Below are 18,171 nucleotides of genomic sequence, written 5' to 3'. Positions count from 1 at the left end.
CAGGTCCTGTTCATTTACAGCAAACTGTACTGTCTGAAAATGACAGAGTAATATTAAAACAAGCCTACACGAAGCCCCCAGATCCGATTTGTTCGGATTTACATCTACATAAAAATGCAGCCGCTACACAATAAGAAAAGATTAAACTTTAATGACTCCCGTGAGGAAACCGAGTTGTTGAATCAACAATATAATAAAAGGATAAAGCCGGTTAAATGGGAAATACATGAGTGTAAAACAAATAGAGGGCTGTAGTGACACTCCCAATATGAAGCATCATGAGTTTAGAGAATGCTGAGATAATAACTCGGAGGCCTTACAAAATAAGAGCGCACTCAGTACGCTGCCTATCAAAATAAAGGTTTAGAAACAGACAGTGAGGTTTGATGGTCTCCCTTCACTTGGACCAATAAGCAGAGTGTCTTTCAATCAGTTTAGAATTTAGGAGCATCAGCCTGATAAATGCCACATGCATCCTTCTGGCTCGAAGACGCACAAACAGATGCAGATGCTGTCTTACCGAAGCACTTGCTAAGGTTTGTCTGTTTGTCGATGAAGACTTTGGCAGAGACCACGTTTCCGAAAGGCATGAACATCTGCAGTATGTCCTGGTCTCCGAACTCCTGGGGCAGGTGGTAGATGAACAGGTTGGCGCCTTCGGGACCTGGCGGGACGAGACGCAGGGTGAGCGTGAGGTCAGGGCTCGGTTTCGTTTAAATGCAGCCGCGGAGCGAGCGCTGCACCGCGGCGACAGGCACCGCCGGGCTGTCGTCATAGGAACGGAGATGAAGCACACTTAGCACAATATCGCACGACCTTGAGTTTGTTATTGCTTTTAAACAACATTCTGCAATAGCACTGAACATTAAACAAAGATGAAAGCTTTTGGTTCATTCCATAATTACATTTTGGGAGTTTTCTCTCTCGCGCGCTATTCATTCAGCTGCGCTGCGGTACGAGGGGTCGCAGGGCGACCTCCCTCCTCCTATCGCGCATCCCAACAGGTCAGGTCTCTCAGAGTCATTAAACACGTGCTCCGGCGCCAAATGGAGCCGCGAGGCGGCCAAACAGGCGCCGCGCCTTTGTCTCGCTGGACGGACCGTTAAAGCGGGGAGGCGTCGCCACAAAAGCTCCCTCACACGCGGCTCTTTGTCGGCGCAGAGACGAGAGCGTCAACGCACAAACACAACCAGGCCTCGTTTGCTTCACCAGACGTGGCATCATCTGCTGCGCATTCAGCGCCGGGTCTAAAGCTTTGTGCTTCACCAGGTTCTCTGTGAGGCTTTAACAATACAACACAAGTAAATGGACGCTCATACAAATAGATTATATCCAGTGAGCTCTGAATTAACTCATGTTAATTGTATTTTTCGATGAAAAGAAAGTAAAGCTCTACTGGTGCTATTCAAGTTACAACTCCTGAGTTTCTACTACGAAAAATCTAATTCTACTTCAAGCGGATTGTGGCATTTTACTCAAGCAAACCTTAGCTCCAACATCTCATCTCGTTTTTCTCCACAAACAAAAGTATCTAGAAAATACATTAATTTATCCTTTGTCTGACTTCGCTTGATAAATAAAGATCAAACTAATACAAAGTAGTGCATATATTGTCTGCTGCATTCTGGTCCTCGTCACACTCCATATCATAAAAAAACATATACATTTGTCTTTTTTGAATATTTAATAGCTATGATGAATTAGTTTTGTGGCCGTTATTCAGCTGATTCTTTCAGTTCTCTGGTTCTCCATCGGCGTCTAAGCGCCTTGCGCGCTGTGTTTCCTGCGCTACACAGTGAATCCTGGAGCAAAGGCGGAATATGTGTTTGACAAAGTGAACAGTGGAAGTGAAGTCTGGCTCCCACTGAGCCGCTGTGATGTGCAGGCATAGCGCCTCGGGCTACTGACCCTCTTTCTGGCTGCCGGCGGCCCCTTGCTGCTGCAGCAGGGACTGGCTGTAGAGGGTGGGCAGCGCGGCGGCGGCGTACTGCTGGATCCCTGAGTAGGCCTGCGTGAGCGCGTCCATGGTGCCCGCCGTCCCGTTGGTGAGGCCTGCGCCGCCCAGGCCTCCGTTTAGGGCCGCCATACCTGAGAGCATTTGAGCAACTTTACATAAAACCCAACAATAAAGAAAGAAGAGTGCACTTACTCATTAGCGCTCCCACTGAAGGTTGTGTTTTAAACCACACATACACGCACGAACACACACACATCGACACGCCACCACGAGACGGCACATGTCACACGGGGACAAACAGCCGACACAGGAAACGTCAGGACGCACAGCATCAGTATAAAGACGATAAGGTGCAGTATGAGTGTAGCTGATGACAGCCAGAGCTGCACAGGTGTAATAAAAAAGAAGCCCACACACACACACGTACACACACACGTACACACACACACGTACACACGTACACACACACGTACACACACACGTACGTACACTCACACACACACACACACACACACACACACACACACACACACACACACACACACACACACACACACACACACACACACACACACACACACACACACACAAAGTTAATCGTGTGCTACAATCTACTTTCAGACTACAACTATTAGTTAAATTCCACTGAATGCTGTGAACCTGTTGTTCATTCTGCTTCATTTCCTTTTGTGTTTCGTCTGTGAAGCACTTTGACTTGCCTCTGAAATGTCCTTTCTAATAAAGTGTCCTTGCTTTGCTTCACGGCAAAATCAATATCGATCATCCGCCCGGTGATGAAGCGACGTACGAACACACCTGATCCGCTGTGATCGACGGGGAATTCTTCAATGAAACGACACCGAATGAGACGGACGAACGTATCCGTTAAATAGAAATTGTAATTCCACCTAATCTGTGCAGACATTGGCGGGAGACACCCGACGGCTGTCTGTTTTCACAGTGGTGTCACCGAATCGTCCTGGTGGCTCAAACCTGCATCCTGCCTCCCTTTTAAACGTGATTATCCGCTTCTCCAGCCTGTGATGTCTCATTGTAGAGGTGAAGGCACGTGTAGCGGGGGGGGCAAATTTAAAAAGTGAAGAAACGCAGCGGTAACACTCATTAGCCGCTTGTAACAGCTTAATATCACGGTGGAGGGCAACTTGTCTGGGGGGGTCTGACATTGCCTCGGCGTCCTGTCGCCTCGCCGTCAGACACAGTGAAATAAATTATCACCGCGGAGCTCTGGATTATAGGTCACTCATTTATTCAGGAATAATTGCACCGGTGACCTTTGCAATTCAATTAAGGTCTAGATGTGTTTAAATGAGGGCGGTTGGCGGCAGGGAGGTGGAGCGGAGACAAACTGAGATGCGAAGGCGGCGCGAGCGGCTCCGGCTGAAAGGACCGTCGCGTGCTCCTGTACCTGCGCGTGCTCCGGCAGACGCGCATGTGATTTACACAGCGGATACAGCTGCTCCAGCTGAGGAGCCGCTAAAGGTCAGAGGAGAATAATGTGGTGGAAGAGGCCGCCGGTACAGGATCTCTGCTGTCATAACAGCGCTGATTAAGATCCCGGCCCGTCTCCCCGGAGGTCAAAGGCAGGACACGCGGCTCGGCCACGCGGGGAGCCGTCACACCCACGCAAACATGTGTATGAGCTCAAGATCCGACCATTAGCATGTAGAGACCACCTCGCTCTGCCTGGCGGACTAATGGCTTCACTTCCGACTGCCAATTATAAAGAGTTTGGAAGGATTTTAGAATATTTGTCACACTTTAAGAATTTTTTGGTAATATAATTGGACTTGAAGTTTGTATTTCAGGCACAATTAACGGCACTAAAGCAGGAAAATGCAGATATTAGATTTCTATGGCGTTGCCAAGATCCAAAACTGTCCTTGTCATGAAAGTATTTAACTCACTGGATTTTAAAACATATATTTTCAAGACGAGAATGTGTAAATTTGTGGCCTACATCTTCCTGCAGCGGCGGTAACAGAGTTTGCTACGGTTCAAACACAATGACACAACGTGAGACAGCAACAACACAATCTCACACAGAGAGAGACGGTGGGCGAGGTGACAGTAGCACGCAGACACCAGCGCTCCTGCAGCAAGCATAACCCAGGACACAACCTGGAAGCGGATGAGAGGTGAAGGGATGAGGGATGGATGGAGGAATGGAGGGGGGATGGAGCGATGGGGGGTTGAGGCCGTCACTCAGAAACAGAGGACCATTCATTTGCAAACTCAGAGAGACTCAGAGAGATGACGGGATGAAATAAACTCAGTTATTTTTAATTCAGTGCAGTTTGTTGAGTATTTGTCTTCAGTCTTTCATCGACTTTAAATGAAGTAATTACTGAAGAGAGTCTAATTTCAGCTTATCGCCTATACTTTAAGTGGATGAATTATTTATTTTTTTGCTGTTCTCAGCCTTTATTTAATCGTTTTAAACACAGATGTTTTCACTGAGGTGCTTTTACTACAAATTCTGCACATTGTTCTCAAACAAAGTCATTTTATTTGTTCTGAAATAAAAAGTTTAAAGAGCCCGAATCGCTCGTAGCCGTCATACAAAACGTGCTGTCTCAACAGTGAATAGCAGCAACGGAGGGTTTGAATGAAAGCAGTAGCCTTCAAAAACCTACACAGGCCAATTGTGAGGTTTCGCTGCATAGCTTGGTCTCTCTGCATCGAGTCGGGGGTTTGTGGCGACGGTGCAGAAAGCTACGGTACGTAGCCATGGCTCGGGCGTGTGGGTGAAGGTGGAGTGACTGATGGCAGGGTGAATACTCACTGTTGACGCTACCTGCTAGTGCATTAATGTTGTTCAGGCCCACGGTCGCGCCTGCCAGACCCTGCAGGGTGCCCAGAGAGGTCAGAGAGTTCATGGCGCCGGCATTGGAGCTGGCTGTGGTGCCCGCGGCTGCAGGCGGAGAGGGAGTGGGAGGAGGAGAGACGGGGGGAAAGGACGGGAGGCAGAATAGGAGAGAAAAATGCAGCCATTTAACAAAACTCAACAAGATTCCTGAAGCGGAGCTGAAGGTTTTCCGATTAAATACATTTCAAAATAACATTTTAAAATTCTCAAATATTTATGACTTCAACCTAGTGCAACTACTGAGGAGAAAACGGCCACTATACGAGCTGTGGGAGAGCGTCACCCATGGCAGCATCTTTTGATCCAGACCACATCTGGACACTTTTACAAACTGAGTGATTTGGCCTCAGACACATTTATTGTTGACTCCGATTCCAGACGCAAACAGAGCTGAAGCTCTTGGATAGCAAGTAAATTAAGCCATCACTCTATGATATGGTTATCATTTAAATGATGAATATGAGATATTGTGTTAACAGTGGAGCCAGTGGGAACGGAGAAACTAATAACATGTTCCAGACAAGCAGCACTTGGTTTCGAGGGAAATTCAATATTGAGGCGACCAATTTTCTCCACAGTGGTCTCGTTTTTTTTTTTATGGATCCATACGAGGGCGTCTTCTTGGAGTTAATGGTAATTTCACAAGCAGCACCTTTAATTAATCTAATTGCTACAGTATAAAACGGGACAAGCTGCGTATGGTTTGTTTGGAGACGTTTACAAGAAAAGGCAAATTTCCAGCTGCGAAAAACACAAGGACGATTCACAACAGCAGTCGGAAAAGCAACGCTCAGAAGCGCAACATCTTTTTCCCGGGTTTCCCGAGTTTTCCTGGAGCAGAGGTCATTTGAAGTCACAACAGCACACACACGTAAACACACATATTATGTGCCGTACATGAATCACTACGTCAGCGGTGTCGGGTGATATGGAAGAAGTATGAGGCACAAAGAGGCGACAAAGCCAGAAGAGTCAATCCATTCCTTTAGCACTGATGTCACCAAAGCGATGCTGAGGAGCGGTGTGATCCAGGAGCATTGTGTTGAACATAAACGCTGGTCTGTCTCCATGCAGAAGTGTCTATATTTATCAAACTGCTGTGACGTTGCCAGCTGCATTGACACATGCAGTATAGCGCCGCTCATTCACACTGAGCAGCTCAACCTGAGTGTGTACTATTCAAGGTTGGACTGACATTCAGAGTCAGAGAGAGAGAGAGAGGGAGAGAAAGGGCTGGAGGACAAGGGAGACGGCGGCGAGCGTGAGGAGAAGTGAGGAGAGGAAGAAAGACGAGACGAGACGAGAGCGGGCAGCGCCGGGCGCCCGGCCCGGCCCGGCCCGGCGGGGGCAGGAAGTAAGATGGCAGCGGAGCAAGCGTTAACGTGAAGGAGGAAGGAGAGGACAAGGTAGCGAGGCGGGGGGGGTGAGGGGGGGCAGCTTTTCATATTCATGCTCTGTTGGGAGCGCACTCCAAAGGAGACAGCAAAACCACGGCTGCTGGAGCGAGGCCGAGCCGACATGAAAGGAGAGAATGATGGAGCAGAAACAGGGAGCTTGTCAAAAGGAGGGCAGCAGCGAAAGACGAGGGCAACGAGAAGGAACACAAGGAGGGGGGAGGGAGGGGGGAGGCGGGAAGGGAAGGGTGGTGATATTTAACCTCAACTGATATCACACATCAACCTGGTGCTTCTTAAACCTCCGGCGATAAGCAGAGACACAATAGCAACACACACAAACCCGTCCGTCGAGGAGCGACGACGGCGACGACGACGACAACAACAACAGGACCCACAGCGCTTCAGTTTCTACAGGTGACTCTACAGCGCCTCGGAAGAACACAAAGAAATAAACCACAGGAGGCACACAACGCACATACATGCACACGCGCACACATATAAGGTGCATGTACCACAGGATGGCATGGGTGGGGGGCCGTGGATGAGGAGGTGACGACGCGGGTGCAGCACACGTACAACACACGGGTTCTGTCGGACTGGAGGCTCGGAAAGACGGACACGGGCACGTTTGGGCTGATGGTGACTATGGATCATGGGGCGACAACACTGGTCATGGTGGAGAGCGGAGGATGTAGGCAGGCGTGCCCCCCCCCCCTCCCCCTCCCCTGGCGGTGGCTTCGGTGTTACCTGGGCTGGCCAACGCTCCCAGGGAGGCGGCGTTGGAGGACAGGGGGTTTGCGGTGGAGGGGCTGGCTGAGTTTTGGGCCGCCGCCGCCGCCGCTGCTAATGTGGCCAGGTTCTGCAACTGCAGAGCACTCATACCTGGAGAGAGGAGCCAGAGAGGGTGGTGTCAAACCTGGGGAGCGAGGGCTGAGAGGTGGACGGGTCATCGGGCTGAACACGTCTGAGCCCGGAGGCCGAGGCTGATCAGATACAACAGTGGTGTGTAGGAAATGTTATTAGCTTTGTCTGTTTCTCATTAACACAAGCGTCCCATGGTGTTTAACTCGGTAGAAGCAGCCGTGGCTGTGCTCGGGCTCGCTGTATTTCCCTGCCACACTCACGTACAGTAATTGAACTTGTATCTGCACTACAGCGCGAGAATTAGCCGAAGCATGGGCCGTCGCGCAGCGGCTGGAGGATTAGAGCCAACACGAAAACAACAGTGGAGCTCTGACTCCTTCACTCATTTATCTCCAAGAATAGTCTGCACCCGCTTCCTTAGAGCTCAGTGACAAATGCACATGAATGAAAGTCCAGCTGGGGAACCAACACGTTCTAGCCGCAGTCTGGGTCAGAACAACTGCTCAGACGCTTCCGATCCTTCCTTGAATATTAGAGCATATATACGCAGCTATAGGGTGCGAGGGCTCTCAGAGCTAACCTGCTCCATTAGCATACAGGCTACATGACTGACACACGCCTGGTTACACAACACCTTTCTACCGCCACCAGAAAACGTGTGAGGGCGTCGGCTTAAAACCTCAGAATGCGAACAGAACCACTTCCTCCGGCTCATGAGCTTGTTAGAGTAAAGGTTAACAGGTGGACACTGTCAATGTGAGGCGTATGCGTCGTATATACAGTCTGGGTGTATATACAGTAACATGGGGATACACACACACACACACGCACAGGAACAGACGCACACAAACAAGACAGCACAGAGAGGATCCATCTCGTCTGACACTGCGGTGAGTGATTTGAGCTCGTTCCATCCTAGGAAACGTATCGTTCACCCAGACGAGCAACGCGAGCGCCGCCCCTGACGGCAGATGGCCGGATTCACCACGGCTCTGATTGGCCCAACGGAAAACGGAGACGCAGGAGAAGAAGAAAGCCGGCGCCACTTCGCGATCGCTCTGTTCTCGTCGTGGTGAGGTGAAGTCACCGTAACCGGCGTGTGAACGGAGCTTTATTTCCGACGAGCACACGCCAACCAATGCATTTATGAGTATGTTCTTCATCCTCCTGTTGACGCCTTCCTTCCTCTTTCCTCACCTTCCTCCTCCGGTCCCTTTTATGCTTCTCTCCTCTGTCTTGCCTTTCTCGCGTCCGTTCCCTCATATTTCCTCACGTGCTCTGCTTTTCTTCCTCATCATCATCTCCATCCGTCCATATTCCTCCTCGTCCTTGCCCTTCCTTACTCCACCTTCCCTCCCAATCATTCTTCCTGCTTTTGTTCTCTTATTTTTTATCACGTCTCTTTCCTTGGCTGTCCCCATTTTCCCATCCCCCTTCCTATTACCTACAACATTTCACTCTCGTCCTCTATTCCAGTTTTCCTGGTCTTATCTATCTTTGGCCTCTTCTCTTTCCATTGTCCCACATTTCTTCTCTCTTCCCTTCCACTTTATCCGTTATGCCTTTTCTTCCATCCAGCACCCACTGATTTCCCCCCCAGTTTACCTCTTCCCTTCCTCCTCGTCTTCCTGGCCTTTCTGTCTACAGTATTTTCCAGCTCTACTATTCCCCCCTCAGTTGATGACAAAGACGTTTCTTCGCTTCTCTCCCTCCACGCGGCCCCTCCCTCCACCTGCGTTCTCGAAACCAGCTCTACGCCAATTCTTACTTGCATTTGTCAAAGGCTATCTCCCTCATTGAACATACATTTTCAAGACAGTTATTAGAAGAAGAGGAGCAAGCTGGAGATAAAAATAACTGGGTTAGGGGGGAATAAAGTGGAGATGAAGCTGTACTGAGAGAGAGAGAAGGCAGAGAAGAGTGCAACAGTATGAGACAAATACAATCTACTTCCCATATCAGAGTCGTAGTATCCGGGCTGTGCAGATGGTGTGTGTGTGTGTGTGTGTGTGTGTGTGTGTGTGTGTGTGTGTGTGTGTGTGTGTGTGTGTGTGTGTGTGTGTGTGTGTGCAGCCTGTATGGCGGAGCTGGGCTGCACCAGGCTGGCGTTGGCTGTGTCTAATTGAATGCTCATTGGTGTAATTGAAGCCTCTCAGCTCTGCAGCTCCTCATGTTAAAGACGGGGACCAGATGTCATTCAGCTGTCTCACATCGCCTGCCAATCACTAATGCTCACTCCCGCTCGCTCTCTGCAGATGGAGGGACCAACAGATCTGCAGATTCGGACTCCGTCACTCGCCCCTAGTTCCCATTTATCCGCCTCAGCGTGTGTTTGCGCTCAACGAGTGGGCAACTTTTTAAAGCAGCCGCAGGGAAATCGCCCGGCTTTGGAACTCAAGGGAACGCCACAGAAACGGGAGGACGACCAGCGAGCCACACCGCTTCAAAAGCCCCGATCCCTCATCGCCTTCCGGTCATTTTTCTACTCCGCTTTGCTGTGTTTGTTGAGCCAACACTAATAAACTAACTAACACCAATAAACCCAGAGAGGTGTAGAAGAGGGAGAGCAAAGGAGGGTGGAAGAGAGAGTGAGAAAGCTGGAGGGAGGCGTAAAAAGGTGAGATGAAGAAACTGTGATTGAATAAGGTGGGAGGTGCGAGAGTATCTGCAAAAAGCAGCTTATAATAGCTAGAAATGAGAAAAGAGTGGAGAGGAAAGAGGAGAATAGTTTAATGGAAATGCATAGAAGTCAGGGATGATGAGAAAGACTGTCCACGGGTCCCTGGAAGACTTAAATAACCCACATTTAAAGCCTTAAAAATTATATTTCTAAAAGACTGAGATTTTATCTTGTTCAACATTTAATAGGAAGCTTCTTGGCAGCTCAGGGCTTAGATTAATACAGAACTGGGTTAATACAATATGCATTTTTCATTGCATCAGCTTCACTTAAGAGAATTGGACTGTCCCTCACCACTTTATTTGCTGTTTCCTCGTGTCCGTTGTCTATTCACTTCATTTAGATGTTCGACAACTACACTCATCAGGTTGTATTAGCGTCCGCTCTCTAAGCCGGCTTTAATCTTAACTCTTGCCGCACCCAAATGGCCTCGGACGCCCTGCGCCGGCCTCGGACCCGCAGCGACAGACCCCCTGCGGTAACAGAGCAGTAGATGGCGCCAGCGAGCAGCCCACGAGCAGAACCCGCTTCTACGCGCTTCCCTCCGCACTCCTCCACTCTCTTCCCTCCTTTCTGTGATTCATCCATCCCTGACAAAGCCTCGGTGCTACTGTTACACGCCCAGGGCACAACTCTTGTCTGGCCTCATTAAAAGATCAAGACAAATCTTAGCAACAGTTAATAAATCTTCGGGGCAAAGATCTCTCTTTACTCCACCACGCGAGTTCATCTGTTATGCTCTTTGGTCCTCTTTTAGAAGTCTGTGGAAGAAAGAAATAACAAAGAGGCGCAACAAAGGGTCCATTGCTGCGGTGGATCGCGCTTTCAGGGGAGCTTAAGTGATTTTTGACTCACCGGCCATCTGCTGGATCCCGCTGAAGGTTCCCAGGTTACCGGAGGAGGCCGCCTGCTGAAGCAACTGATGGCAACAAAGAGAGAGAGAGCAGGCGGAGGCAGCGAGTGAGCCGGGTGCATCCAGGAAGCCTGACACATGTGTGCAACGCTAGGCTGAGGAGCCGAACCGCTAACGGACGCCTTGGCGGCGCGGCTGCTGCTGCTGCTGCAGCGCGATGAGTAAATGAGCTGCTAATATAGTTTGATCTCTCCTCTAAGCAAGCGCTGTTTGCATTCTGCCATGATTCTCCCAGACAAGTTGAGCATGAAAGCTCTAATCTAGCCGACTAATTAGATTCCAAAACAAAAGTAGAATACTGATGCTGTCAAAAACCCATCCTTCAAAGCCTCGAATTAACAGCAAATTAACATCTTGTTTCTATTGTGTGCGATTTTTTCTCTCTTCCAGAAAAGAGCTTTAAAAATATGAGAATTGAAAGAGCACATCTAGGAGCCCAATTCACAAAACACTTCATCTCAATTTTGTTTTCCAAAACAATAAATCGTTTTTGGGTTTACTTATTGTGGAGACAGGTGCGCTCAAGGTACAATCTAACAAATTCATAATCGAAATGCTTGACTTTTAAAGTGGGGAGGCATGGACTTTAGCATACGCATAAGAAACAAACTAATATGGGGCTTTGTGGGGGAGGTGGGCGTGCAACAGCTCCTCTTACAGCCAGATACTGTGGGGTGAGGCCACCCAGGCCCGTCAGGCTCCCCCAGGTGGTCGCACTGTTGAGCTGCTGCATCTGCTGCGCCAGCTGCTGCTGCAGACGTCGCTGCTCCTTGTCCTTCTGCGTGTCGGCGAACTTCACAACGATGGGAGACGAGCAGCCCTGCGGGGAGGGGGGGGGGGGGGTGAGAAAGGAGTAGAGAGGAGAGGGGATGAGAGGCAGAAGAGGAGCGGAGAGTGGGAGATTAAAGAGGTGGGAGGCAGAGGGGGAGGAGAGAGGAAGCAAGGGGAGAGGTGACAGGCGAAAGGATGAAGAGGAGCCAAGATGAAAGAGAACAAGAGAAGAAGAGAAGACAAAGAGGAGCGGACACGGTATGAAGAAAAGAGAAGCAGGTGAAGGGAAATAGATGTAAAATGAGGAGAGAGTACGGAACAAAAGGAAGGAGGAGGAGGAGAGGAGACAAAATGCAGTTAGAGACTGAGGTTCGTGCCTGCACGTCGTCGTTAAAAGCAGCCAGACGGAGTCAGAACGTGCAAACGAAGAGCGATCAGCACACTTTACGTCAGCAAAGGAGACTGTTCTCAATTAAAAGCTCCTCGTTAAATTCTCCAACACACACCCAGCGACGCGGGACACACAGGAAACCTGACGCTAAAGCCAGTGGGGCTTTCTTCTTTCCCCCCACAGGGGCTCAGCTATCTCTGAGTCCAGAACGGTTTCACCAGAAACAGATTTCCTGAGTTCTCCAACTATTTCATCATCTCATATGAGGAGAGACTCGATGCGAGTTGTGCGCGCGCTAGCGCGCGTGTGTAATAGTGTGTGTAAGAGGGAGAGAGGGAGGTCGAGAGGGCACGAGGAAGATGTAGAGATCGGGACAATGGAGTGTGTGTGTGTGTGTGTGTGTGTGTGTGTGTGTGTGTGTGTGTGTGTGTGTGTGTGTGTGTGTGTGTGTGGAGTCACATATCAGACGCGCAGCGCACGCTCTCATCAACTTCACACAAAGGAGGATAACAAACACAACTAAACAACACTCCTGATTAAAGTTGCGGCGAACAGAGGAGCCGCGACGCTAAGTCCTAATCTATCACACCGCGCCATTACCCACACGCCGCAATCAAAGCCTAACTAGGGGCAAATCCGCTCGAAACAAAGGCAATCTGCCACGGGAGGATAAAAAAGCTTTTGATTGAAACATTTAGTTCGAGGCACGCTCCGCGCTCCCGGGCTCCTTGGGCGCGGCAGACAGCCGGCGCTCAGACGCGCGTCACGGGTGCGTGGGCGCACGCACTTGGTTTGAGCGCTCCCGTCTTCTGCCGCGTCTTCGAGACGACGGACTCCATCACATGACGGAACGCGCCGCTCCCCCCGCCCCGCCCCGCCCCCCAGGGCCGCGTCCGTGCTGCGGAGGCAGGTGCGTCTCCTCCGGATCAAGCGGCTGCCGCGGGACATTCACCCACGTGTTGCGGCCGCCCGCCTCCAGACGCCCTCCGCCGCCGCCGCCGCCGTTGCGGCGCGACTTTATCGGCCCGACGAGCGTGTTTCCTGCGTGACGGCGCCTCGGTCGCGTTCACCCCGTCTCCCCACCGCTCGTTTCCCCTCTTTATTCCGACCGCAGACAGATAAAGGCGAGGAGGCGATGGGAGAATTGCATTTGGTGGGAAGTGTCAGTCCAGGGCCCGTGCGCTGCAGTCGATTCCCCTTGAGACAGCAGCTCCATATCCTTCTCTGCTAAATAGCTCATTACTCCAGCTGACACCCGGCGAGCCGGCGAGGCGCAGCCTGGAATGAGAGTCAGCCCTGGGAGAGGGGCTGTCGGTCGGGCCCCCGATGCCTGGTGGACCGAGCTCGGCTGAGTTTTTCAAGACATCGGCCCGTTTAGCCTTTAAATGATGCCCGCGGAATGCGTCCGCTCGTGACGTATAATACGATATTATTATGTTATTATTCTAACAGTCGCACATTGTTCCACCGCTCCCCACGTCCTGTTACGACCGCTAACCACAGGTGTTGCCAAACGAGCCACAATTTAGATCTTGGGGATAATAACTTTAACAGGCACGAGAGGAATTAGAGAATCACGGCCGAATCTCACGGGCCCGAAAGCCTCTTCACACCCCGGTTCACCGCGCTTTCCCCGAACAGACGAGGAAGCGCTCGCGTCGAGCGCGATGCCAACTCGACGCGAAGCGCTCTGCGGAGACTTTTGGAATTAACTGCAGCCAGAGAGCGTCTCTGGCGAAGCAAGAAAGGGGGAGCGCTGACAGGCTAATGTTGGTAGGTATTTGTTTCTAATGGGCGTCTGTGGAAACCCTGCCGCTGGGTGCAATTACACCTCATGTTGTGTAAAACGGAATCTGTAAACCGTCTGATTTGCTTTGAATTGTCCACTTTAGAACTTAAACAGCAGGGGGCGGCACGATGACTTTAGCGCTCGGCTTCTGGCAAAAGGTTTCACGGGCCCCCTGGAAGTCGTTCAAACTTAAAAATACACCGAATTTATTAATAACAGACAATAGTTCTATCCAGTGGAAGAATAAAAACTGTTTTGCCTGTTTTGCCCCGAATGGCCTGATTTGAAATATTCTAACAATAACATATAATTACGCCAAAGTCAGTGCCTTAGCGTCAATTTTTATTCGGTGTTTTTATAAAATGGTCATTTAAAATTCATTATGTGAATGTTCCAGCATGAAACTTTTCCTGGTGGTGTGTTTAATGTCCTCCGACTGACAGGTGGGTCTGCGTGGGCCGGTGTGACAGCATATGGTCTCAGAATGACACCTGGTTTAATGACGGTGTCCACATTCATAATTATGTAATTGCAGCATATGGATCGCGTGTCTCGCTGTGAACACGCACCTGTCAGCCTCGGATCAGACCTCGCCGTCCAAAAAGTTCAACACAAGTTCCAGGCCACGCGACCGACTCACGCAGCGGTGGGCTCAGCCCCCGTAACAAACCTGCGCTTCCTGAAGCCGACCGGCGGAGACAAGCGTGGAGCGAGCATCGCACATCACTTCCCCTACTGCCCAAGACGCGGAGCGCGTGCGCGCGCACGTGCGCCCGGCTCATGAGCGCCGCTCCGTTTACCTCGAGACTCAGCCGCGCACAGCTCTCACCAAGGTTTCTGTGCTCTGAACCTTTTCTATCGCCATTATTTACCCCTCACATCAGCCTCTAAATGTCAAAGCCTGCGATCCTCTACTACCAACGGGGGGGAAAACGTGGAGTTTGCGCAACAAAAGTACAACTTTAACCGTCGGGTTCGTGGCAACTCTGAACCTATAGCAGCGGCGGCAGAGAGGCAGAAGCGGAGCCGCGTGTTTGATTCCGCCGCCTGTCATTATGATTCATTGCCTTCACGTTCGGGGTCGTGACAAAGCGAGGCGGCAGGTGGCCGTCGGGGCGTCGGCTCCAATCCGTCAGCCCAGTTCTCGCCGCGCGTCGCGCACCGCTGGCACTCGTCTGCTGAGCCGGTCAGCTGTGCGGCATTTTGGTAATTAGGGGCGAAGCCAGAGACAGCGACAGCTGGATGCAGTGGGTCTGGTCGTCGAGGCCGTAAACGGAGACGGTGGAGAACGCTTAGGTTCAGGCGGGGTGGTGTCACCTTAAACGACTCCTTACACAACGTTAACGCCTGATCACTCTAATAGTGTTTCCTGCTCACTCGCTCTCTATGTGTCTCATCTCCTCACTACAGTTAACACAAGTGTTTGTTCACTATTTAAACAGACACAGCTCTGTCACGCTCTATTTAGGCTCCCATCTAAATGTGCCTCTGTGTGTGTGTGTGTGTGTGTGTGCGTGCAGCAAGGGCAGGATAATGTGCAATCGGGCCTCTAGTGTCATCCGTAAAAAAACAAAAAAACAGAGAGGCGGAAACAGAAATCAGTGTTGATGGAACGCTGCACAGGGGAAGCTGAGCGCTAAATGAGTCTTTATACAGAGAGTGAATAATGTAAAGCACAAATCAACACAAATACAACACCAATGCAACACAATCAGCCCCCCCCCCCCTCTCCCCGCGTGTCTTTAGAGGTTCGCCAGTGAATTACCTGTCTCGCTCATATCCACTTTCATTACGGCCTGACATTCAGCAGAGTGTGTGCGCGGCGGTGCCGGCGTGCACCTGAATGTCACGGCGTAATGAGAATGGATATGACAGTGACAGGGCCATCAGCGGATGCAGCGGCCGGCCACCTCCCCTTTTGCTCGTGACATGCGGTGAGAGCGTGCTGGGAAACACACACACACGCACACACACACACACACACACACACACACAGGAAAACACACACTCACACACACAATCTTGCTCTATCTAAGACAGTGGGGCGCAGTAGAGCCAAGACAATAACCAAACTCTATTTACCAGACCTCATTCCCTCATTCGGACCCGAAGTAATTACTTTTAAATTGCAAAACTGAGGAACATTAACAAACGGATGCGGCAATTTAGGTCCGCCGGAGGCTAGACAGCTTGTTTTCAAATGGAAATGAAGGTATTTTACCATTGTCCACTGCAATATCGCTGTGTTATGGTTAAAGGCTTTTTTTTTCCCGAGCGCCTGATAAAAGCGAGGGACACTGGCAGTGTTTACCAGGCCCATTGTGGCAGGCGGCTGCTCAGAGCGAGGATAATTCTAGCTTAATACTAACGCTGTCGGAGGAGAGTGTCACTCCTTCTCCTCGGAAAAAGACAGACACGCGGCTTCTGCCGCCGCGGCTCAGCCACATAAATCAGCACAGACACTTGGCTGATATTCTCAGTGTGACAACATAAACAGAAAGTCCCCACGCGCGCACATCCATACGTAAACAGGCAGACGGAGGAAGGAGCGCGCGTTTCCCCCATGTCAGGGTCACGGCACATCAATAGCAGCCATGATTATCATGTTCAGCTCTAATGAGGGGGCTCCAGGGGTGAACAACACTCGTCTTTTCCCTTTAACACAGCCTGTTATTACCACTTTTTGTCTCTCTCTCCGGATGGCGCGCACACACTCGCAGTCGTGGCTACACCGTGTAATTCTCTCCCAATCACAGCCCTGTCACCCTGTCCTCTTGCTCGCCCGACGACGCTGACGGGGGTGGGGGGGGTGGAGCACAGAGGAAGTGCCCGGCTCCCTGTTACAGAACTGAGGCTTTGACAAAAACCACAGAGGAAGTGACGTCACTCAGGCAGCTCTATTTGTACAGTTCCTGTTTAATTTCTGTGCGTTTAAGTTCCTTCAGGCCACAGTTGGACCCTGACACTTTCTTTTGGGGTATTTAATCAAGTTTGTGACGTTTGTGACATCTTTTGCTGCAACCTTGGCTCGTGCGTTCATGCAACACCTCCTGCATGCCCGTCCACGCCATGCCATCGCTGCACCCACTCCTGCAGGGACTCTACTATGTGCCTGCGCTGACCCACGCTGGTAAACCGTGCAAAAGCAAGCCAGTGCTGCTGGAGGCTCGCCGTCAACAGGCCGCGTCTAATGCTGCTGGTCCAAATGCAGGTATCGAGACACGAGGGCAACACGGTCACTCGGTGGCACATTTACAGAGAAGTGCATGTGTAAAATGACTTCAAGAGACAGAGAGAAAGAGTGTTGAAGAAAGGGCAAGAGTACAGTACCTCCATGGTCTGAGACTGGTGCATGGCTTTGATTGCATTCTGTGCCATAGCTCTGGTGGAAAACGTAACAAACGCACATCCTGTAGGGAGGGAGGAAGGGATGGAGGGACAGTGGAAGGGAGGAGGGGGAGGGAAGAAGGGCATCAGGAGGAGGAGGAGGAGGAGGAGGAGGAGGAGGAGGGGGAAGACAAGAAAGAACAAAAACAAGACAAAAGGGTTGGACACGTCGTTGTTATAAAAAAACCAAAACAGAGATTGATACAGAGAACAGCTCACAGGCAGACAACATTGTTCTCAGTTGCTGTAGAAACAACAGCCGAAAAACGAGCACAGTGTCATGACAACCACAACCCCTCCCCGACCCCCCGCACCACCACAACAACCCCAGTCGCTATCAGGGCTCCAGATTGGCTGACGTTGCCTTTCCCCACCTCCCACCTCCTCCTTGTCTCTTTCTGTCACTGTCTTTTATTTTCCTCCCTCGCTCCTGCACACTGACCGAATTAGTCATACCTGAGTTCAGCCGCTCTCTTCTCTCAACGACTCAACAATGTAAATCAGTTTGAATTTGCATGAAAGCTATTTGAATTCATTTGGGCCTGCATTGTGTGGCTGATTGGGCGCCCTCCTCCTCTCTTTGCCACATGGGAAAGAGATCTGGTGGTGGTGGGGCAAAAATATCTGCAGGGGCTCGGGAAGGTGGGAATCAGAAAGACCATCACATTAATTCAATCCACAGAGATGAGGAAGAGCAAGAGGAGACGAGAGGAGGCGCGGCCGCCCTCCTGCGTGACTGACACGGGTCTGGGCCAATCAGGAGCAGCAGGGGCGGGGGCTTGGCTATTGGTTGCTGATAGCGGGGGTGATGAAAGGTTGTATTTGTCTGGCTGGTTAGGGAGCGATTAGAGGAGATAATGTGAGAAGTGCTTCAACAACCCCCCAGGCTAATAATATGCTAACAGACCTACCAAGCCATGTTAGCGCAGCCAGGCCTGAGCTGATTCTGCACGCACGCACGCGCACGCACGCACGCACCACACACACACACACACACACACACACACACACACACACACACACACACACACACAGATGTGCGTGTGCTCAGGTCCGGCCGGCTGGCTCGTGGCTTGGCTGCTGAGGCAAAGACTAACAGCCTGGGTCATCAGATAGACTCTCCCTGGCTGTGTGG

At 50.9% G+C, this 18,171-nt stretch overlaps 1 protein-coding gene across 19 annotated transcripts in view; it reads right to left on the bottom strand.

Annotated features, from left to right (window-relative positions):
* celf2 (cugbp, Elav-like family member 2) overlaps positions 1-18,171 on the bottom strand; it is a 140,958-nt gene that overhangs the window by 6,699 nt on the left and 116,088 nt on the right. For 7 of the 19 annotated variants that reach the window (XM_029164212.3, XM_029164216.3, XM_029164214.3 and 4 more), the window contains 7 exons: positions 16,980-17,059; positions 11,357-11,518; positions 10,641-10,704; positions 6,989-7,123; positions 4,761-4,889; positions 1,909-2,106; positions 521-664 (listed from right to left, as the gene is read on the bottom strand). In XM_029164212.3, coding sequence (XP_029020045.1) covers positions 521-664; positions 1,909-2,106; positions 4,761-4,889; positions 6,989-7,123; positions 10,641-10,704; positions 11,357-11,518; positions 16,980-17,059 — 912 coding nt within the window. The remainder of the gene's footprint in view (positions 1-520; positions 665-1,908; positions 2,107-4,760; positions 4,890-6,988; positions 7,124-10,640; positions 10,705-11,356; positions 11,519-16,979; positions 17,060-18,171) is intronic. The other 12 variants (XM_029164213.3, XM_029164215.3, XM_055511201.1 and 9 more) reach the window with 7 other exon arrangements.

The sequence above is a fragment of the Betta splendens genome, chromosome 9 (assembly GCF_900634795.4).
Source record: "Betta splendens chromosome 9, fBetSpl5.4, whole genome shotgun sequence".
Classification (NCBI taxonomy): Eukaryota; Metazoa; Chordata; class Actinopteri; order Anabantiformes; family Osphronemidae; genus Betta; species Betta splendens.
Note: the sequence above shows the minus strand (reverse complement) of the source record. Positions and strands in the feature narration are given on the sequence as shown.